Source organism: Myotis yumanensis, unplaced genomic scaffold (genome assembly GCF_028538775.1).
Source record: "Myotis yumanensis isolate MYYU_CA2020_CCGP unplaced genomic scaffold, mMyoYum1.0.hap1 SCAF_8, whole genome shotgun sequence".
Lineage (NCBI taxonomy): Eukaryota > Metazoa > Chordata > Mammalia > Chiroptera > Vespertilionidae > Myotis > Myotis yumanensis.
Window position 1 is genome coordinate 44,487,767 of NW_027223759.1, and position 22,308 is coordinate 44,510,074.

Genomic DNA, 22,308 nt, shown 5'->3' on the forward strand with positions numbered 1-22,308 from the left:
AATGAAATGAAAATGCCACACAAGCACGTCAGATTCGATATCTAGGTGTGCATCACGTGCTACCATTTCTGGGGGAAATGTATTTCTTTTGGCTCTTAATCAAACAGCTCTAGGACAGGCCAGACCGTAATCTGCCCCGTCACTTGAGGATAATCTTCTGGAATACAGAGAACTCATCTTTTAAAAGTCTTAACCTAGTTCAGTGGTCGGCAAACTGCGGCTTGGCAAACTGTGGCTCGCGAGCCACATGCGGCTCTTTGGCCCCTTGAGTGTGGCTCTTCCACAAAATACCGACTTCTGCACACGGGCCACGAAGTTTCAATCGCACTGTACGTGCGTGCGTGCCCGTACGTGGTATTTTGTGGAAGAGCCACATTCAAGGGGCCAAAGAGCCTCATGTGGCTCGCGAGCCACGGGTTGCCGACCACAGAGTTGAACCAAAAATAACTATGGATGCTTTGGTCTTCATACTTTTATAATGTTTTCTGAAATGCACTATTCATAAAGAGAACTGCATTCCCAGATTACAGATGTTTTGGAATTGAACTCTCTGATTCCCACAATTAGGAATTTAGACCAGAGAATATTAGGATTAAAAATTTGAGAAACTCCCCTTTTTGAGCCTTCTCCCTTATGATGTGAGCTACACGAGAATAGAGATTTTCACCAGTTTTGTTTACTGCTGTATCCTTAGTACCAAAAAGTGTCAGGAACACAGTGGGTGCTCAATAAATATTTATTTGGCTAGATTAGACCTGTGTTTTATAGACATTAAGTCCCACAGTTTAAATGAAATGCCCAACGTCACACAGCTGGTTATGGTCACAGCCTCTGGAATTCCATCACCTGCTTCCTTCCTTTCCTATGGCCTCTCTTGTATGCACCACGCTTCCCTACCCAAGCATTTCCCCCACAGGATTTCTCAGCCCTGCTGTCACACACAAATGGACAGCTCCACCAATTTAGTAATTTCTGATGCTTATCCTTGGGCACATGATTCAACACCACTGACTGTGCCTGTGTATCTACCGCAGTAGGTCGATACTGAAACATCTTCAGTCTATGGGTCTGGCTCTGCTTAGGTTCCCAGCTTTTAGGAAAGCTGAACTTTTCCCTTCTGACTGGGCCACACCAAGAGAGAGCAGCGTGACCCGCTTGCCATCCTGCGGCTCTGGGAGCACTGACCGTCCTGGGCCTCAGAGATTCCCAGCTCAGCTCTGCTTTGCACAGTGATGTCATCAACCTATTCACAGAAAAACTTTCTTCTTTCCCCCTCATATCTGAGTCAGTTTAAATAGTCCCACTTAGTCATTGTAAAATATTATTTTGTTTTTAGGAAGCCAAATTCACTTTCCTGGCACCTATTTTCAATTTAGGCTTCAGGGACACTTGATATCCTTGCCTAGAGGGGATGTTCAAAGGGATGAAAGCTGGGTGGGCATCAAGAGACGCAGGATCTCATCCCACACGAAGTATCCAGATCCTCATACTAGGAGATAACGTTCCACGAACACAGACCATTTTAAAAATTAGGAGTGAATTCGTTTTGCTTAGACCTCTCACACTAGTTCTCTTTCTCTACTTGGCTGGCTTTTGTGTCAAAGGCAGGAAGGCGTATGGTAATAAAACAATGTTGTGAGTCTTAATACTATTATCTACCTACACCCCAGAGCAGGGGTGCTCAACGGGGCAATTGTGCACACACCAGGGAATACTGGATAACGTCTGCAGACATTTTTTGTTGTCATGGGTGTGGGGGAGGTGGCCAGTGCTGCTGGTAATCAGTAGGCAGAGGCCAGGGATGGTGGGAAGTGTCCTACCATGCACAGGACGGCCCACACAGAGAATGATCCTGCCCCAAATGTCAATACTGCTGGGGCCAAGGACCTGTTCCAGATTATCACTGCCATGCGCTTTATCTCACATCAGCCTTTGCCATGTGGTTTAACTTGATTTTCTGTTCTGCTCATGGACAGTTTCATGTGGTTGGGGGTCAGGCGCCAGTGCCCACACTGCTCCTGCACCATCCCGGTTCTCACTGCAGTTGCAGGGAAGCCCTTGGGAGTGCTTGGCAAGTCCAGGTAGATAAATCCAAATCAAAGGTCTTTCTGCTGAGTGATATAATTATATTCATCTTAAAAAAAAATAAAGGCTTGCAGACAATGAAAGGTTAATCTTCTCTTTTCAGCAACATGCAAGGATGAGAAGAGAAGCTCACAGAATGAGGAATGCTTTCCTGTTCCCCGTGAGACAGGAGGACTGGCCAGCTCTCTGCCTTTGCTGACTGCATCCCCCCACCCCCAACGAGCCTCCATTTTCCTCTTTAGGAGGAAAGAGGACTCGGACAGTGTTTCCCACATGCGACAGTCTTCATGTCTGGCTGCTGTCGTGCAGGACCTACACGGGGCCTTCCCGGACCCCTAGGAGGCTTTATACTTCTTTGATCATCCCAACCAACTCATTTGCACTCGAGGGGCAGGGGTGATCAGATGCTGGAAACAGGTTGGGGAAATCTGAGGGGAACCCCTAGGTCTCCGGAGAGTCCCCTGGGCTCAGGACAGGGGAGCCTGCGCAGTGGCTTCGTTACTCAGCTCCCCTGGCAGCACTAAGGCTGTCCTTCTGGGTGGAAGGGGACACAGCCGCGAGGCACGTGGGCCTCGCCAATGCCCTCATTCCTATATTCAGGGGATGAGCTGCTGTGTGCTGCATCTGCCTGGAATTTTAAGAGAAAACCAAGACAGAAGGACGTGTGAGGACCTGCCCTCTAAACAATGTTTCCCTTGAAGAAAACAGTGTCAAAAGGGACACGGGGAAGGAAAGCTTTCACGGAAACATTTAGAGATGCCATCAGCTGCCCGGAGCAGCCATGCAAACCCCGTCTCTGCTATCTCCTTCTCGCCCACTTTCTGTGTCCCACTTGCACAGACTTTTTATTTTTAGTAAGCGTCTATTTTCGTGTGCATGTTCTCTTGGAGCTTAGTCTTTCTTGGACTACATACCTCCTCCGTACACGAAAGGACGATACCTTTGTGATGCACACTCCGAGGCACATTTTGAGGACTTAGCTAATGAAAAAAATGAAGATGTCCTCTAGCATAAATGATCAACTATCAATAAACCACTCATCATATTTGCTACAGAAGTTCATAACACACTTGCATACGTTTTGCCCCAAACTGACTACTAGCCAACTGCTGTTCCTCCTTCCACAGCCAGGTCTGCCAGGCAGTTGGTACTCGGCTGGGCCAAACAGTTGGCCTTCTGGCTAATTCTCCCAGAAGCAAAATGACTACTTGGGGGGGGGGGGGGGGGGGGGGGAGAAAGAAAGAAAAAAGGATCTTCTGTCTTAATTATAGATAAGGTTTATTGCAAAAGGAATAACCAGACATCCCAGAGAACAATGGGATAGATGAGCAAGGCCTTTGTTGTTGATTCCCACGACACCTGGGAACTAGACTTAGGCTCATTTACATTATATAGACCGAGAAGCTGAGAACCCCTCCGCACACTTCAGGACAATACCTTTTTCAGTCCACACTCTGCGGCTACTGGAAAAGGGAGACAGGTCACCTCCCTCAAAGTGTCCTACCTTCCCCATTGTTACACGAGTGTGCGTGATATTTCTATACAGAAAGCTCACTGGTGAGCCTGCGTTTTTATTCTTCAGGCAAAAGTCACAGCTGGATCTCAGCTGAAGCTTACCTCCCACGTCAGCGCCAAGCGGCTCACAGCAACATTACTTAGTCCCATGACGATGGCAAAAAAGGAATTCAGATTTTTGTACTCCTTGCAGCTGAAACACAAGAGGCACAGGCTTGAGTAAAACGCCACTTTTGAGTGAGATAAAAACATTAGAGTTTTATTTGCTGATAGTCATTCATATTTGACAAGACTCCTTAATGAGACCGGGCAATGATAGACTGAATGCACTGTGTAAGTTCCATGTGGGTGACCACGCTCTGCTGATGGTTTCTCACTGTAGTTTTAGAAAGGTGATGGTTTGGGCTAAGTCCAGGTTTTGTTTTTGTTTTTAATATACTTTTATTGATTTCAGAGAGGAAGGGAGAGAGAGAGAATCATTGATTGGCTGCCTCTGGCACGCCCCATACTGGGCATGTGCCCTGACTGGGAATCCAACTGTGACGTCGTGGTTCATAGGTCGATGCTCAACCACTGAGCGATTCCGGCTGGGCTAAGTCCAGGTGTTGAGAAGGAATTTAAAGACACCTGCCCTAGGGATGGTTATTATGACCCCAAAGCTTGCTGAAAGCCTCGTGGGACCCGAGGGAAGCACCTCAGATAGCCACATTGATTTGGGGGAAGGGTTTGCACTTACTGCAAAATGAGTTCTCCTTTCCCTTTTCAAGGAGCAGGTATGGAGTTGGGGTATTAATCCAAGTAGCTGGGCTAAATATTGCCATGCTAATAAGTGTCTTCAGTCTTGCCCCACAATATTCTTATTCCCAAATATATATTTAGAAAAGCTAATAGTGGCATAAGTATAGATTCAAAATGATCAGCTTCATTAACATCAATAAAACACAGAGAAAATAGGTTATTATTTTTTTTTGGTCAATTGCTTAGGTGTTTTTTTCTCAGCTTTAAAACTCCTTGAGTCGACAGGGATCATGGCAGGTACATTGGCCTTTTTTGATAGCTTAGAAGCGTTTGCAGGGCAGCTGGAAGTCATGGTGGCTGCAGCACTGTGATTTCCTGTTCTCTCTCCAGCTGCCAGAGGAGGTGCCCTGCTTGGGTAACAGTTTTGTAAAAGGTGAATTAACTTGTAGCCTTTGCTGCCCCTGTTCTTGCAGAGATGGCAAGGAGGGGTGGTCTGTGTGGAAATGGGAAGACACTTTGGAGATGCTCCAGTGTATCTGACCCCATCGGTGCAAAAGGGAGCAGGCCAGGTGCTTGTGCACACTGCCTTTGTCCTATCGATGTGGTCTTAAAAGAAAGCAGGCAGGATGCAGACTTGCCCTTCTGGTCACTACTCTGGTCACTGTTCGCAAGTGACTACCCCCCTAAGCAAGCCATGACATTTCGCTATGCCTCAGTCTTTTCACCTGCAAAAGGGGATGATGGCATTTGGACCCCCAAGTTCCCACAGTTCTGGGCGGGTCAAAGAGCTTCAACAGGATATCTTGAGGGTTCTCTAAAAAATACCAGACACCATATCGATGCCACTGGGCTTAGCCCTCAGCCTGCAGCTCTTGGTTGATGAACGTGTGCAATCTTCTCCTCAGGGCTGTGTAAACAGTGCCACTGTAGGACAGCGCGGATTCATAAAGGTTAAGTAGGATAAACCAATGAAAACCGAAGGTCCAATCCACCACTCATTTACATAATCAGAAAGAGGAGAGACAAGAAAGGCAAAAAATAGGTTTAAAAAAGTCCTGAGCTCCGAGAGGCTCTGCTGCGCCGCCCTGTAAAATCACGGGGCTGGGCCCCCACGGCTTCCCGGTCTCCCGCGTTTGCGTGCAGACTGCCTCTCGTCCCCTGGCCGCACTTGGCGCTGCCAGGCTGAGGGAAGGAAGAATGTGCTCCTTGCACCGGGAAGGCATACATTGTCACAGTTTCCATAATCACCTCCTCCCAAACACGTGAAGGCATTTGTCCTTTGCGACAAGGCTACTCAGGCTCCGAGGGAAAGTGGCTACACTCTGAACCAGAAATTCATAAGCAACCTTTTACCACATCTTTCTTCAAAAGGGAAGCTTTTCCCAATTAAGAGACACCAGCATTTGAATCCAGGGGATTTGGATATCCTGGGGAACCTTCAAATTTTTGGCAAAAAAAAAAGGAAGCAGTTGGCAAGCCAATACATATATAATGTCAAGCAGCACTGACTTCTTTGTTTAGCCCCGGAAATCAGCCTCTGTATGGGATCTAAACTGCTTGGCTCAAGAAAATTGCCTGGCTGGGATCACTGTGCACCCCACCTTCCTGCACCCCCAGCTCCCTGCATTCAGAAAGGAAAGATGTCTCCCAGCCACAGGCCACATTTAGCATTTTATTTTTAGCACTGTGGTGATACCAAAAACATGGACGTAAACAGGAGGTTGTCAGGCCTATCTAAATAGCAGAAGATTAAATTCAGGTCAGGGAGAAATCTAACTGGCCCCTGCAGTAAATAAATTGTTTCCCATGAACTGCTCTTAAATAGAATATTTATAAGATGCTTGCTTTTTCTGATGTTTATGGAGATGATTTTCATGTACCAGGTTAGCTCGCCGTTAGGCATTTTACCGATTTTATTCAGGCCGAGTTGGAAGTGCGTGTGCCCACTGCCCTCTACTGGTGAGAATGCGTCATGTTGGACACTGACTTCAAGGGCCTCCTGAAACCCAACTTTCCACAACAGAACTTTGCCGACACGGAAGGAGGCACAAAGTCTGAGTAGTTCAGAGCAAAAAGGGGTCACGATTTCGGCCCCGGCATCAATGCTGTAAGATGTTTACATAAGGATGTCAAATATGACAAAAACAGGATGCAATTCATCTTTTACAAGAGGGCAATTATCCTTAAGCCCCGTGGTTGGTCCTGGTGCACAAGGAGACCCTATATCATGCTTTTCTTTTTAAGGTGTAGACCGAGAAGACAACATGAAGACGTAGCCCCAATACTTTTCTCTTCCCACGCTAATGATACTTACTGGGCTGCTATTTTAATAAATTTTTTTAAGAGCTGAACACGCTTGCTGGGCTGGGAACAAAGGCAAATCTCGGTGACAACCCAAAACTGAATTTCATTAAATCTCCTCAGAAACAAATCCAAGTTTGCTGTGGTCTTTTTAAAATTATGCCTTCCAAATGTGTGATAGATTAGCTCCAGCTAGAAGAGAAAGGAAAACAATGTCACTTCTTTGCTTTTCAATCAAAACACCAGCGAGGCTTCTCTCTTTGTCAAGACAAATCAATCCTGGTCAGCGAATGTGGACGTAATCACTGACCAGGATTCCATCTGTCCTCTGGACCCGAAGGGCTTCCATGAGGCTTGTGAAATATATTAACGGTCAACGAGGTGCTGTTGGCTTCATGTACTCGGGGACACAGAGCTTACTGTAAATCATACAGATTTTTCTTTAACACTCAAAGGCTTTATGGCAGGCTTTATTAATAAACTGAGTATTAAAACAACGATCATGTGGTTTCCACATTGCAGCCCGCATTAGCATCGGCAGCTGAGCGATGCCAGCAGCGGCCGCGGGAATGGCTGTGTACCTGCTAATGCTCTCAATCAAGCGGCTTACCTCATGCACGCAGTTGAAGAGCTCCCAATCATAAATTGTCATCTGGTATGCTAAATCTTTCGAGCTCATCAGTTCAAAAGTTCCCACTGTTCCGACAGTTGGGCCTTCCTGTTCTGGCAAGGGAGTCTATGAATAATCATGCAAAAATATATCAGCATCTCAAAACAGCCGCGCACTTATTGCTGACTGCTTTAAGGAGGGGAAAGGATTCGGGTAAGGCTTTCGGGAACATCTTGAAACTCTGCTTTTACCCAGAGGGCAAAGAGGCCTTCCCTCCCCATGCTCACTCGCTCCGGTACCCTCTCTCTAGTCATCATTGCCACTCTGACCAGTTTCACTGGCTGGAACACGTGGACATTACAAGTCAGATTCAGAGCAGCGTGAAGGGGAGGCTCCCTCCTGCCTGGGCCTGGGAGCTCCCTGGAAACAATGCCTTTTCTCTGGTAACAATGTGAGAGGTTCCTGCAGGCTTTCCCCTCCTATTTCCCAGGGAAGCTGTTCCAAGCAGGCACGGCCCGTCTAGCCACAGGGCTAGTTACTACCTACCCTGCCGGGGCTGGTGACTGTGGTTGAGCTGCCACAGTTCCATCTCTTACAGCACGTCGCCTGGGTTACAGGTGATGGGGCTCTGGGTGCTGCGATGCCGGGAGATGTTGTGAAAAGGACGGTTCTCACATGGGCCTGGTGGCTTGGGCAAGGTCTCAGAGACCCAAACTCCGCTACTCTCTGGCAGTCCCTCAGTCAGAACTTTCCATCCAACTTACTTATTTCCTTTTACTTTATGAGAAGTGACTTACAGTCCTTCCCTTAGTAAAATAAATGATTCATATACATTGGGAACATGTATAAAATATTAATACCTAGCCCTCTATGATATATGTACAAAGTTATACAAGTCATAGGAAGTGAACAAGAATTTCCTTCATATCATGTGTGCCATATATAGATATTCAGAATTTAGACGGGAAGTACAACACTGTACAAGTTGTACCATCATCATTATTGTCATCACCCCTAACTGTTACACTCTATAAGCTGCATTCTGGGCACTAAAGAAATGACATATTTAGGATGTGGGCGGTCCCTGCATTTGAAAGTTGGCATCTAAGAGAGGAGTGCGCCCTGACCAGCAAGTACCCGCCCTGCACATCAATAAAGAGTCAACTGCTGGCATTCATTTGCACGAATGCGGGGCAGACGGGAGGCATCAACACACACCTGACTCCCAGATACACAGATAACCAGGTGGGAGAACGTGAATGGGCTTTTGGAGAGTTAGTGGGCATTTGGAATGAAGTATGGGCTGAAGAGGCTCTTGGAGAAAGAAGCCGGGCTTTGAAAGACGAAGCAGACAAACTTTGGGTGGGGAAGAACAGCGAGGATTTCCCTGAGCATCCGGGATGGTCTGCTTTAGCTTAAAAGATGGCCAGAGAGGCACGGAGGTGGGGAAGCTGCCATCAGCCTTGCTTGGCAGGAACACAGAGCTCAGGGCCAGCTTTTAGAAAGCCTCTGAGTACAGGATGAGGCGTTGGGGTTTTGTGATAGGCCAGGTTAGTGCCAGCTTCACAGCGTAACAGATTCTAAATCTAAACCCCACTCTGACTACAGACTTGGACTGATTCCCTAACCTCCCGAATGTTGGTGGCCGGCTCTGGCAAGTTGAGATCACAGTGCCTAGTACCCAGGCGTGTTGAGAGGACTGGATGGGAATAACTGAAGTGTAGCACGTAGCATAGTGCCTGGCACAGGGGAGGCCCCTTATCCCACCTCCCTCTCCGCCCCCCCCCCCCCCCCCCCCCCCGCATCAGTCCCCTTCCTAGATGCATGGAGCACTGCAAAGGTGCAGGACCAGGTGATCAGTGCACCTGGATGTAAGAGGTGAATACTGTTTTTCCTGATTTTCTCTGTGCAGGGACAGAGGGCAGGGAAGACAGACAATGATGTCAAGGTTCTGAAACTTAGGGAGCCAGCCTGAAGCTGACGGGGAAGTAGCTTATGGAAGCAGGTAAGGAGGGTGGCTTCAGCAGGTAGGTGTTAGGTAGGAAAGCTGGGGAAGCTTTTAGACGCTCGCTCGGTCTAAGGACGCCTCTCGGGCTCAGACTGGCCCTGCATTTTCTCCCTTCCCCTCACAGTTGCAACTGTGACCACAGCCCCTCTGCTCCTCTGTGGAGCTGCCCTCCCACTCCATGCCACGGGTCTGCTCTCCTCAGGGGGCCCACATCCCTGTCTCTTGCCCTTGAGGCTCCAGGGCTTCCCATAGAGGGGACAAATGAACCAAACAACTGCAGGGAAGATGCCAATATAAAGAAATAGGCAAAGTTCTTTTACTTGTGGATATGGGTCTATCATTCCTGCATCCCTTTTGAGAGATTAACAGAAAGCCCTGTTAAATCTTTACCTGTTTTTTTTCCAGTGGGCAGGGCTCACTGAGTGAGTCTCCTCCCTTTTTGGTCAAGGACAGGCTGACCCCATCCCTCCATGAAACTCCGATGTGAGCAGCCACAGGCTCCTCTGTGTAAGTGGGGAATGGACCTGCTGACCAATGGCATCTCCTCGGGCCACTGCCATGTGGGCATCCCTGTGGAAACTTCCCACAGGGGAGGCACAGCGGGGTGTCTGCAGGGTCTGCGCCGCACACACAGACCCAGAAACTGCCTGCCCGGAGGCACAGCACGCCCAGACTCCTGCTCTGCTCTTTGTTGGGAGCTGGTGTCTTTGTTAGGTCTGGGTGGTGGAGACTGAGAGGATAGCACTGTTCCCCTCCCACTTTCCAAATGAGGAAACTCAGACATAAAAAGGGTGTGCTGATTGTCAGTGACAAAGAGACGGTGAAAGTAAGCTGCCATCCCAGCTTCCCTCACTCCTCGCGCTCCCACACACCGCGTGACTCGCTCTGGGTTCTCACTGGCCGCACTAAGTTCTCATTCCACGCTGGTGTCCCTCATCACACGGTGAGTTCCCAGAGCCACAACCATCTACAATACCTGGAGTGACATAGTAGGCACTGAATAAACGTCGAAGGAACCAGTGAATGGATCCAAGTAGAACCAAACCACAGTACGGTGGGACTTACAATAACTGGCTCTGTACTAATAGTGATGCTTCAACAACATGTCAAGAGCATTTACAGCTCCAGCATCCATGCCCGTAACCAACTAGGATAAATCGCTGGCACTCTGCTAATTCCAGACAACACAATTTAGCACCACGATTTGTTCTGTTCTTGTCTGCTTGTGTTAGTCTCATAGTAACTGTCACAGGGATGCCAGTCTAGGGCTACACAGGAGCGAGCACAGCACCGAGCGCAAAACAGACACTTCCTAAGTGCACGCCGGTGACGCCCAGGCTTTGGCCAGCATTCTGGACTGCTGACTGGCCCCGTGCACCCCTGTTCCCAGAAGGACTGTCCGTAAAGAAATCTGTAGAAAGCCGGAGAAGGAGCTGCACGTCTTTGGTTTTGTGAGGCCGGTAAGGTCTGACCACTCCTTCGTCTGACGACGTAACTTGCAGAAAAAGTTAAACAAGTTCACGTCCCGGGTGCTTGTTGCAAAGTAAATTCCTTTCAATTGCTCAGGCCTTAAAATGGAAGACGAGCAAGGACTAAGAACTTGTAAGGCTGTGGGATGATGTGCAAATAAACAGAGGCTTACGAGTTAGTGTCTGCCCCACAGGGAGCTGGAGACAGTCCATGAGATCCGTCTGGACACCGCGGCCCTGCGCACCGTGGCCAGGAACCAGCTGGCAGGAGAGGCATGCGCGTCATGTGGCCAACGCATCCCGCAGCACCCCAGCGGCGGCACTGAGCGGGCTTCTGACGGCTTTCATTTCCAGGCGAGGGCCGCACGACTCATTTACAACATTACTGCTGCCTAGTCCCTCAATGGGAAATACTTATTTTTTAGAAAGCAGAGAATGGAGATGACTAAAAGACATATGAAGAGGATGGTGAGCAGACTCGGATCCTATAGCGCTGGTGGTGGAGGAAAGGCAAGGGGGCTCATGGGCCAAGACCCAGGAGGGAGCAGTGAGAGGACTCAGGTTGTGTGGCTAAGTTCCTCTCCAGGTGAATTCAAGATATTGCAAAAATCCGCTGAGTTGTGCTAGAGTGTGCAAAATGGCTCTCCCCAACCCAGAACACCAGAATTATGAGGAAAACAAGCTCTAAAAGTCCAAGGAGGGAAATCTTGATTTACCTATAATATCTAGTTGGAAACTTGAAGGTATTTATGCAGTGATGTAGTTAAATGCTCCCCCCAAATGCAATGCAGTTCACCTCTAGCCCCTGCATGTTCAAAGATGGAAAAACAAGTCCTCTATCCTCTGAATTGTATCAGGCTTTGTGAAGTACCCCCCTTCCCCCCTACATACACGCAGGGTACTTTAACAGCTACTCGCCTCCATGCCTAATTTTTATAGGATAAACAGAAATGCACCCTACCACCTGCATAAGAGAGAGTAGGCTCCCCAGTTATTAGCACGGACTAACTAATCCCATATTCACGGAGAGCTCTGTGTGGCTGGGAACCAGGTCTCGGAGATGTGGGTAAGACTGTTTGGTCCCTGGTGTTTCCTACACGGGGCAGACACTTTTGGGGAACAGTAATTTTCATAGACTGGAGAGGGCTTTGCCAAAGTATGATCAATCAGAATAGCTTGTCTTAAAATTATTTTTATCCTGTTTTAGCTATTCATATTTTAATATCAATAATTAATTTGGGGATATTTCAAGGAGGCTAATTACTACAGAGTTCTGAAAGCTCAATTATGCCCTGATAGTGGTGCTACTTGGCTTATTCCACAAAGGAAAACCTAAAGCTCAGGGCATCTCAAATGAACACCCGGGGCTCACCCAATAAACCGCAGGAAAGGAAAGAAACCAAGTAGCCTTTGAGATTTTTTTAGCAACTAGGTTCAGCATGACTGCCAAGTGAAGCTGCAGACAAGTTTTTCTGATTGCGGACGCTGCTCCGAGGGGCCACCCACACCTACCAGTGAATCGAATTGCTCTCGCGGGCAAGCAAACAGGCGTCCATTAATGGTGAGCGTCGTAAATACTGAAACATCATTAGGTTTGAGCACCACCTTTTCTGTGAACATAAAAAGCATGAGATTGCCTATTAAATGCATCTGAGATTTGCTGCACTGCCCTAATCACACCAACAAATTGCCAGCTCGGTGAATTACCGGGACACGCAGAGCGACTGCATAAAATACAGCGCTGAAGGGGCCCGCTGAATAAAAAGGCCACAGCGCTCACACAGGCACTCGGCACTCAGGATGCCATCAGAAAGAACCAAAAAACAGCCTGCAAATACCTGAGGGTCAGCTCACCCAGTTCTGTGCTGCAGCTGTAATTACATACAAAGCCACACTTGCTATTTACATGACAAGTTATCTTTTCGGGTGGGAATCACACCCAGGCTTTGGAGATGGAAAGATCACTTTTAGAAAACGTAGGCAGAGGGTTCTGAGACCCCATATGACTTTAGATGCAAAGTTTAATATTATTTTTCACTTATTTCTAAATTTGGAGGACAATTGCATTACCTGTATTAAGCCTTCTATATTTTAAAATTAGTTCATTTGTTTATTTAGAATGTACTACATGCTGGACACTACTCTAGGCAATGAGGAAACAGAAGGGAACGATGCAGAAAAAAATCCTAGTTCAGAAAGAGCTGACATCATAGTGAGGAGGCAGTGACCAAGACACCTGTATTATCAGAGAATGAGAAGTGGAGAAAGGAATGCAGCAGGGAGGAGGCGAGGCAGCATGTGCAAGGGGGAAAGATACAATTTCAGAGAGGGAATCGAGCAAAGGAAGGGGTCCTCGGGGAGCCATTGCCATCTGGGTGAAGCTGAGGAAGTGAGGGACCGACCAGGACAGCTGTGGGAAGAATGCACAGAGGGTGGGTGAGGGCAGGCCTCCTGGGCCCTGGGCTACTGGGACAGAAGTGGGAGGAGAAACGTTGGGAGAGTCCAGCATGCACTTCAAAATTCTACATCAGGCATCATTTGTCTTCAAAGGTGGCAGAAATGGCTCCCCTGATCCTGAAAGATTCCCCAAATGGCTGTCAAATCATTGCTGGATAAGGAACCTTACTGCTCCTTCCTCCTGGCTCTCCTGGCCACATGTGCTGTGCTGACCATTCCTAGCCACTTGCTGGCATGGACTGTAACAGTTCATTTAATTCATCTCCTCACCGGCTTGGGAGTCCCTTGGAGGCATAAGCTGTGTCCAACCCTCCTCTTCTGTCACAGACACACTGAGTGGCCAGCAAATATATAATGAATGACATTTCAGGAAAGCAGAGACTAATCAAGTAATCCCATGGGTTTGATGACCTAGGTTCCAGAGCTACCTCATGAAGAGGGTGTCCATCATTAGCTGAGAAGAACTAGCCTGTGACCAGCTCCAACTTCAGACTTTAGCGTATCATGCTAGATGCTCTCTTAGAGCCCATGTTTCTCAGAGCTCCAAGGCCTTGAGCATTTTTTCTTTAGGGTTTGTATGGAAAGAACTCCAGGCTGACATCCACCCAGAGCCCTCAGTCCAGCTGCCTCAGCTCGATCACTTCCCTCTTTCTGCTGTAGAGTGGGCACTTACCTAGCTCACTGCTAACCATGTGACCTCCGTTATTCACGGCAGGACACACAGCACCAACTTGTCCCTTTAAATCAACGTGGAAGGGCCACACTCACTCCTGGTGGGGTTTCTGTTTGGATGGGATATCCCGTTTCGCTGAAGCTCCAAGTACTAAGTGAGACTGTTACCTCCTCCGGAGCTCATCTTGACGATGATCAGGCCTTCCCCGGAGCCCAGCTTGTCTGCAACTGCGCTGATGACTTCCCTCACCGAGGCGGCCACCGGCACCCGGATGGTTGTGTAGGTGTGGTCCATGCAATAGACCTTAAACAGAACTGTTGGGAAGGCAGCAGCAATGTGGTCAATCAGTCTTAGGAGTTCTTAAGAAAACCATAAGCTATGCAAAATGCTTAGACATCCTCCAAAATTTGCATCATCTTGCCTTCTTACTATTATATTTATTTGGGCTCATCTACACCTGTGCCTGTCCCCTTCTAAAATTTACCCTTAGCAGTGGTCTAAGAATAAGTGCATGGCCCCCAATTAAAAAATAACAACAGCCCGATAGGTGTGGCTCAGTGGTTGAGCATAAACCTATCAACCAGGAGGTCATGGTTCAATTCCTGGTCAGGGCACATGCCTGGATTGCAGGCTCAATTCCCAGTAGGGGGTGTGCAGGAAGCAGCCGATCAATGATTCTCTCTCATCATTGATGTTTCTAACTCTTTCTTCCTCTCCCTTCCTCTCTAAAATCAGAAAAAAAAAATATTTAAAAAACAAAGCAAAACAACATCAACAGATTATTTGTGAAAACCCACAAACAGATCATGGGGAAAAATGAGAAGCATGGTTCAGTCAATTTTCTGGGTCTGACCCTGTCTGGGAGCCGATCTTTTCTCACAATACGGGGAGTGCTGTGTTACAGGCTGATGACCAGGTTACTGCTGCCTGGTGTGGCCGTGTGGGCCAACAGTGACACCTCTGCCAACAGGAGCGCTTCTACCTGAGGAGTAAACACAGGCTACCGGTCCTGCTCCCTTGGTCACTGGTTTGTGTACTTTGGGGCTGGACCACATAGCTTGGGTGGCTTTTAGGTCAGCAGATACGTGTGTGGCACCCACAGGCTCACCTCTGAACACACAAATCCTGGAAGCAGTTCTAGCTACTGTAATGCTTGGGTTTAGAAGCAACTCCTAAATTCCAAGGTTCATTTGTGAGTTAAAAAAAATGGTCATTGATATTCGTTTCATTTTGTTTTGTTTTTTGGAAAAAATCTTAAACAACCAAATAGTAATGGCCATCCTCTGCACCTCCCTGGTGGCTGCTCACGAGGCTGTGCTCGGGGCCAGGGCCTGCCCTGGGGCAGGAGCCCTGCTCCACAAATGACCCTGGCTCCCCACCTCTGCTGGGCGTCTGCAAAGTGCCACCTACTTTCCTGCCGGCTCTTCCCAGAGGTGGGCAATCTTGACACCTGGGCCCTGAGATGACCTTTCTTCCCTCCCAGGACAGGTGGCAGCGAGAGAGGCAGAGTGAGGAAGTGTGGATGAGCACCTCAGCTCCGGGCACAGCGTTCAAGAACATAAATAATCAGAATGCAAAAAGGCACCCCAAGCAAACCATGTGAAGTGCAAAGGGGCTCCCCAAGAAAAGCTGTTCTGCAGGTCCACGGTGATGATTCCCAGGGGAAGATTTCATTCAAATAATCTAAACAATCCTGAGTTGGGAGAGAATCTCACCTTCGTCAGAGCCACGGATAGGCTGGCGCTTCTGGGCTCTCTCATCGCTTGTGTTGAAATGTTGCAAAAGAACTTTGTGCTGCAAAAATAACATCAGTAACTGCCTTAAAGGGAGAGCGACTGCTGCACATTTGCAACTCAAAGGAAACACACCTGAGAAGCAGTCAGAGTCCAGAAATGAAGAAAACATAGTTTGCATTAATGAAAACATCACTTTTATGCGTTGCAATGTAACATGTCTGGAGCACTATCATTTCACAGGGCACGGACAATTAGAGAATCCTAATCCATTGCCACTTACCTTCTTTTGTGGGTTCTTTGCATCTTCTGAACTACGAGAAACAGAGAGAGCACATTATTTAATACCGTTGGCACTATTATTTGAAGTTTCTTCACTTGTATATGACTTTAATCTTATGTTAGAAAATGAAATCACAGCATCCCTTCGGGAGGCGATCTGAGCCTCCTCATCTTAAAATGAAGAGACCAAAGCCGGGAGGACCCAGCAAAGAGATCAGCACTTGCCACAGGCAGATCCCTAGCGGAACTGATGTGAAAAGCCCGGGTGTCTAGCTCTCAAAGTCTACCTAGCAGCATACACTCTCTGCAATATTTAATCCGCGGCTCAGGAACAGCATGTGAAAACCTATGTTTTCACTGAGAGGGCACAAATATCAACAGTTCTGGCAGTAGAAAGTGAATGTTCCCCTCAAACTTCCTTTCGATGCCGCTGAGCATTTTATGGCTGCATTCGCTGCTCTCAACCACAGGGACCCACGTTTACTGAGTTAGACGCCCCAAAGAAGGGTCGTTTCCTTCCCGGGCTTCCTCGTGGCAGCTTCCCAGCCTAGGAGGCAGCAGAGCAGCTTCTCAGTGCCTCGATCCCTCTGGCCTCATCGCAGCACCCACACCCGAGGCCCAGTCTGCTCAAATCAGGACACTGCAGGGCCATTGAAAAACCAGCCTTCACCTTGTGGGGGCAAAGGACTTTGTGGCTGATGTTTTGATTGTGAGCAGGCACTGCCGTGATGGAAGTATACCCCAAAGCCAAGCCCTTCCTTACATTTGCTTGACAATCCTCTCCAGCTCGGGCAGCTGCTCCTTGAGGGCGGCGATCATCCGGGCATCATCTGACACAGACACATAAAACTCCTGTAATTGGCAAAGGTCACAGGCTTTTAACAAGAATCGATAAGGCACGCAGTTCTGTAAAGAGCAATGAAGACATGTCCCTGTGTCACCTGTTTCACTAGCATCTCCAGATCAGGGTTTCATGGGCCCGAGACAAAAAAAGGAAAGTTAAAATAAGCCGGAAGTCAAAATTTCAAGTGGGGAAACAAATTTGGAAATAGAGGTGGCAGTTGTAGAACACTGTGCATGTCATTAATGCCACTGAATTATACACTTAAAGATGGTTACAATGGCAAATTTTATGTTGGCTATATTTTACCACAGAGAATTAATTGCAAATGGATTGTTTATATGAAAGGCAAAGCAATGCAATGCAATGCTTCGACATGAGTAATTTTATAGTCTTTCTCCTCAATATTTTTTCAGGGGAATTTTAATATTGATTTTGATATTATCTTAGTATTTGCTGGTTTATTTAATATTCACCACTAGCTATAGTTAATTTTCGGTGGTAAAAATGCAGGCAGGGCCTTCAGCACTGTGCTAAGTTTACGTTGAGTTTGTGCCACCACCTCAGGTCTCTTTGCTGAGGTGCTGGGAACGGTCCTGGCCCCAGAGCAGCGGTGGCAGAAGCAGCTGTGCCCCGCTTTGCTCAGGAGCAGTGGCCTCCACAGCAGAAGATGGGAGCTGGGGCTGGGCCAGCTTAATCGCCACGTGGGCCTTTACTCCATGGGTAGAGGCCGAAAGTCAAGTCATGATGCGAAGCTACTATTATTCCCTTACATTTTCAAAACACTTCATTTCCCAGCTTTAAAGGACTCTGAGGTCCACCCCTCCTCCTGTCTCACCTGTCTCGGCCTGACAAATGATCTGATCAAAAGGAAGATAAGGGGTATGTTTCTTTTGGATAATTCATTCTTGAACAGACAGACTGATAAAGTTTGAAATAGAAGCCACATTGTGTTTTGCCTGCACAGAAGCGAGGCCCTTATCTAGGCTTTGAGGACAGAGTGAGTCATCGAGGAGTAAATGCCATCCAGGGTCAATGCTGAATGTGGGCTGGGAGCCCTGGGAAAGAAAAGGGAAGTTCAGCTTCAAGGCAGAGTTTACAAGATAAATCATGTCTCTTCCAAGCCACCTCAGGGTCCCAGGAATCCTATATAATAAAAGGCTAATATGCATATCTACCGAATGGCAGACTGACAGGTTGCTATGACATGCACTGACCACCAGGGGGCAGACGCTCAATGCAGGAACTGCCCCTCTGGTGGTCAGTGCGCTCCCACAGGGGGAGCACCGCTCTGCTAGAAGCCCTGTGCTGGGCTCACAATTGGTGAGCACATCGGCAGTGGCGGGAGCCTCTCCCAACTCCACATTAGTTGGACATCCCCCCAGGGCTCCCGGACTGTGAGAGGGCACAGGCTGGGCTGAGGCCCCCCCCCCCGCCCCCCCAACCAGTGCACAAATTTCACAAGCACCGGGCCTCTAGTTCCTCAATAAAATTATCTGCTTCCCTCCACTTGAAAATCTTCCATTTGATCTAGTAATCCCGTGTCTAGGAATGTAACCAAGAATAGACCTACATGCATAAAAATGTTCACTACACTATTATCCTAGGAAGGTGAAAATGGAAATGATGTAAATATTCAACAATATGGGAACAAATAAATATATCTGTGGCAAAGCTACTCAAAGGTCATTAGAAAGACCCACTGACGTGGGAAAATCCATACATGAAGTTAAGTGAAAAAAGCAGCCATCATTTTGAAGGGCACTCTGTGCTTACAACCATACAAAATATACAAAGAAAAAGAGACTATTAAAAATACATTAAAATGCTACCAATTATTGCCCTGGCTGGTGTGGCTCAGTTGCTTGAGTATCATCCCATGTACCAGGAGGTCGTTGGTTCCATTCCTGGTGCAGGAGGCAGCCCATCAATATTTCTCTTACTGATGTTTCCATCTCTCTCCCTCTTCTTTCCTCTCTCTAAAATCAATTAAAAATATTTTAAAAATGCTACCAGTTATTGGATTAGAGTGGTGGGATAATGGATGATCATTTTCTTTACTTTTACTGTAGTACCTTTCTGATAAACAAACATGTTAACAAAATCTAGAACTTGTGATTATAGTCCCTCCAGGGAAGCTGCCTTGCCTATGGGTAGTCTGTGTATTGTAGGACAGAGGTGTATCCTGGGAAGAGAGACCCCCCCCTTCCCCCACGTACCTCCAGGAAAGCCATAGCCACTTCGTCCTCTTGTAGGAGGTCCCCGTACACGGCGGCCCACTGCAAAACCAGGCGGACGACTCGCCTCTTGTTGTTGAGGGCATAATCCATTTTCTCCTGCTCCGTACCTTGCGAAGGCTGGGCGTGGTAAGTTCCAAGGAGTCAAGGAAGACATTAGCCATTTCACACTCTTTGACTGTGCAAAGGCAGGGAGTGACAGACCCCAGCGTCAGAAAGCCAGCCTTCTGCACTGATTCATTCATTTCTTCCCTCAGGCCCTCACAGAATCTCCACCCACACAAAAGTTCTGGTCCAAATGAATACAACCCGCACTGAGGACTGCTGACCTTGACCGGATCGTTTCCCAAGAAATTAGACACCCCCCTCCATCCCCATACCCCTCTGGCTCCACCTGGACTTGTGTGTGGACAGGATTCTTGTGCTGAGCTCCTCCGGCTTTCATCGGGCTGCACCACATTCCCTGCCTGCCCTCCACCTTGCCCTTCATTTCTAGGGGTGGTAATGCTTCCCACTGCCCCTGGTCTCTGGGTGCCTTGCCATCTCTTATTGGTTCCCACAACTCTGCACTCATCTCCTTAATCCCCTTCATGATACGCATTTCAGTGAAACCCTTCCAAGTGCTCATCTAGTAACTCCAGAACCATGACTGATATAAAGAATGCGTGGGGAGGAGGGCGAGGGGGCGGGGAGTGAGGCTGGAGGAAGATAAGCTCACCAGTATGAGGATGAGGGAAGATTCCTGCTGTATTGATCTGGTGAGGGACTCAGTTTTTATACCATTCCTTCTTCTCTTGTCTGGAACCACAACTAACTCATGTTGGCTTTTTGTGCATTTATGGCTAGCCATCTTAAATAAACTATAAGCTCTCTGAGACTTCAGATGATACACTATGGTGTTGTATTCTAGACCATACCTAGCACAGGGACTTTTATCTAGAAATTTTATTTACTTATTAATACAACAAATACTTGATTGAGTGCCCGCTATATGTGTCAGGTAAAGGTCCCTGCTCTCGGCGTTCGTTCTTACGTGGATTACAGTAAGGAGAATATAGTATGTGGTCAGGAAAGATTTTAAACTAGACATACTGTTCCTTTTTCAGTGACTATTACAGATAATTCATTCGCAGAACCATTTCCCTCATTATCACTTACACTGCGATTTGCACATAGAGTACCACAGTCAAGCTCTACTTCTTAGTCTTGTGAGGAAAGTATCGTTCCCTTTCTGCAAGTGAGCACACTGACAGTAAAGGAGCATAAATGGCCAGGATTACATAGTGAGGATGTGGAGTGGGTTTTGAACCCAGGACTCCTAATTCCAGCTAGTTTTCTTCCTCATTACACAACAGCCCTGTGCCTCAGCTGCCTAGCCCCATGTCTCAGACCTGCCTACGAGACTGGCTGCGCCTTCGGTTCCCACCAGGACTTCAAAGGCACTGCAGAAAACTGCCTCCTGGCTGTGCTGTGCTTGAGAACTACACCAGTGAAAGGCCTTTTCTAAAGACTATAAATAATCATGATCAAGATAAATGACAGAACCTTAAAGTCAAGGTGGACTGCATGTAAATGGGTTGCAAAATGGCTTTCATAAATTGAGCACGGGAGTCATAAAAAAGAAAATTGCTTAACCTGTATTGCTACAATTCTCTCTGAACTTACAATAAAAAAAAGGGAAGAAAGATCGCTTTATGTGAAAATTATTTCTTTTCTGATTAACCCTTTGGTCTCTTGATTGTCTGCACACATAACTCTCCCCCCTGCCCCCCCCCCCACCCCCCCCCGCCCAAAAAAAAGAATGGCAATGCTGGGCACGACATTTTATGACTATTTTTTATGGTAACTAGCAGCATAGTCAGGTACATGGCGGTTACAAATGAATGATTTCTGACAGATTATAAAAATATGTACTGGTTCAACCAAGAGTCAGTGAGAAAAAGAGTCTTTCCTACCTGTATGGGGCTGAAATGGTTTGAAATTTCAAGTTGATATCGAGTGGCTATAAGCCTAACTTTCCAGGTTATCTGGATTTGGATTCCAGGGACCAACACAATGCTTGTGTGTTGGCTACAGAGGTATGAGCAGCACACCTATGGCTACCCTCTGGGGCCCTTGTAGGATGACTAAATCAACGTGTCTCTGAGGGTCAAGACAGAGGTTTTCCTTGTCTTCTTTCCTGTTTGGGAAATTTGTCTGTTGTCAACAATGAAAGATAGAGTAATCTGACTGGAGGGATTAGCATGCTAACACTTCAAATGTGTAAAGAGCTTGAAAGTTTATAATAAATACTAGGGGTCCAGTGCACGAAATTCATGCACGTGGGTGGGGGGGGGGGGGTCCCTCAGCCCGACCTGCACCCTCTCCAATCTGGGAGTCCTCAGGGGATGTCCTACTGATGGCTTAGGCCTGCTCCCTGTGGTTCTCTGCTCTCTGCGGACCTGCCTGCCTAATGCCACCGCAGGCCCTGGTGTCTGCTCTCTGTGGGGGCTCTGCAGGGGACTGCTTGCCCCATGCTGCCATGGCCAGGGGCAAGCAGGGCCCTGCTGTCTGCTCGGTTGCTGTGGGGGACGCGCACATTGGCTCAAAGCACCGGGATCCTGGGGATGTTCCCGCCCCGCCCCCAGCCACTTGGCATCTGCGCGCATAGGCCTGGAGTGGCTGGGGGTGTTCCAGGACCCCGGTTGCTCTGGGCCTATTCACGGGCCTACAGGCTCAGGGCGGCCTGGCTCCCGAGGACACCTGTCCCCGGGATGCAGGCCGCTTGGCACCACCACACGGCCACCTCGCCCCCAGCTGCTTGGCGCCTACATATGCAAATTAGCCACTAGCTTTGACGAGTTAATTTGCATGCACACTCCTGATTGGCTGTGGGGCGCCCTGAAGGTACATTCATTTTGCATCTTTCTCTTTTATTAGTGTAGATGCTTGATGTGCTCATAGGATCCTATAATGCTCTCTCTACAATCGTGCAGGGGAAACATTTTACAGATGAGGAGACTGAGGGTCAGGGAGATCTGCTCAGCCTTGGTCAGCGAGTAAATGGCAGACAAGGGTCTTTCCATTATCATTGCTCCCACAGCCCCAAATAGTGGCTATAGTGACATTAGTTCTTGGGTTCATGAAATTATTGAATAATTGTATCTGAGGGGCAAAAATCCAAGTTTCCTGGAGCTGACTCAGCATGATGGGAACCTAAACCAGAGTTGGTGCACACTGCTTGTCAGGAGTAACTCCCAGCCTCCTGGGAGCTGGAACTAACCAAATCTGGGGGAAAGAGGCTTTCTCTAATTTCTCATAAACGTTAAGCATTTTTGCCTTTGGAAAATAAAAGGAAGCATTGATTTGTTTCACAAAGC

At 47.8% G+C, this 22,308-nt stretch overlaps 1 protein-coding gene across 5 annotated transcripts in view; it reads right to left on the reverse strand.

Moving 5' to 3' along the window:
- RAPGEF4 (Rap guanine nucleotide exchange factor 4) overlaps nucleotides 1-22,308 on the reverse strand; it is a 260,265-nt gene that overhangs the window by 17,368 nt on the left and 220,589 nt on the right. For all 5 annotated transcript variants that reach the window (XM_070422742.1, XM_070422743.1, XM_070422745.1 and 2 more), the window contains 9 exons: nucleotides 18,932-19,082; nucleotides 16,635-16,723; nucleotides 15,873-15,903; nucleotides 15,572-15,650; nucleotides 14,024-14,170; nucleotides 12,239-12,336; nucleotides 7,250-7,375; nucleotides 6,653-6,831; nucleotides 3,703-3,793 (listed from right to left, as the gene is read on the reverse strand). In XM_070422742.1, the coding sequence (XP_070278843.1) occupies nucleotides 3,703-3,793; nucleotides 6,653-6,831; nucleotides 7,250-7,375; nucleotides 12,239-12,336; nucleotides 14,024-14,170; nucleotides 15,572-15,650; nucleotides 15,873-15,903; nucleotides 16,635-16,723; nucleotides 18,932-19,082 (991 nt within the window). The remainder of the gene's footprint in view (nucleotides 1-3,702; nucleotides 3,794-6,652; nucleotides 6,832-7,249; nucleotides 7,376-12,238; nucleotides 12,337-14,023; nucleotides 14,171-15,571; nucleotides 15,651-15,872; nucleotides 15,904-16,634; nucleotides 16,724-18,931; nucleotides 19,083-22,308) is intronic.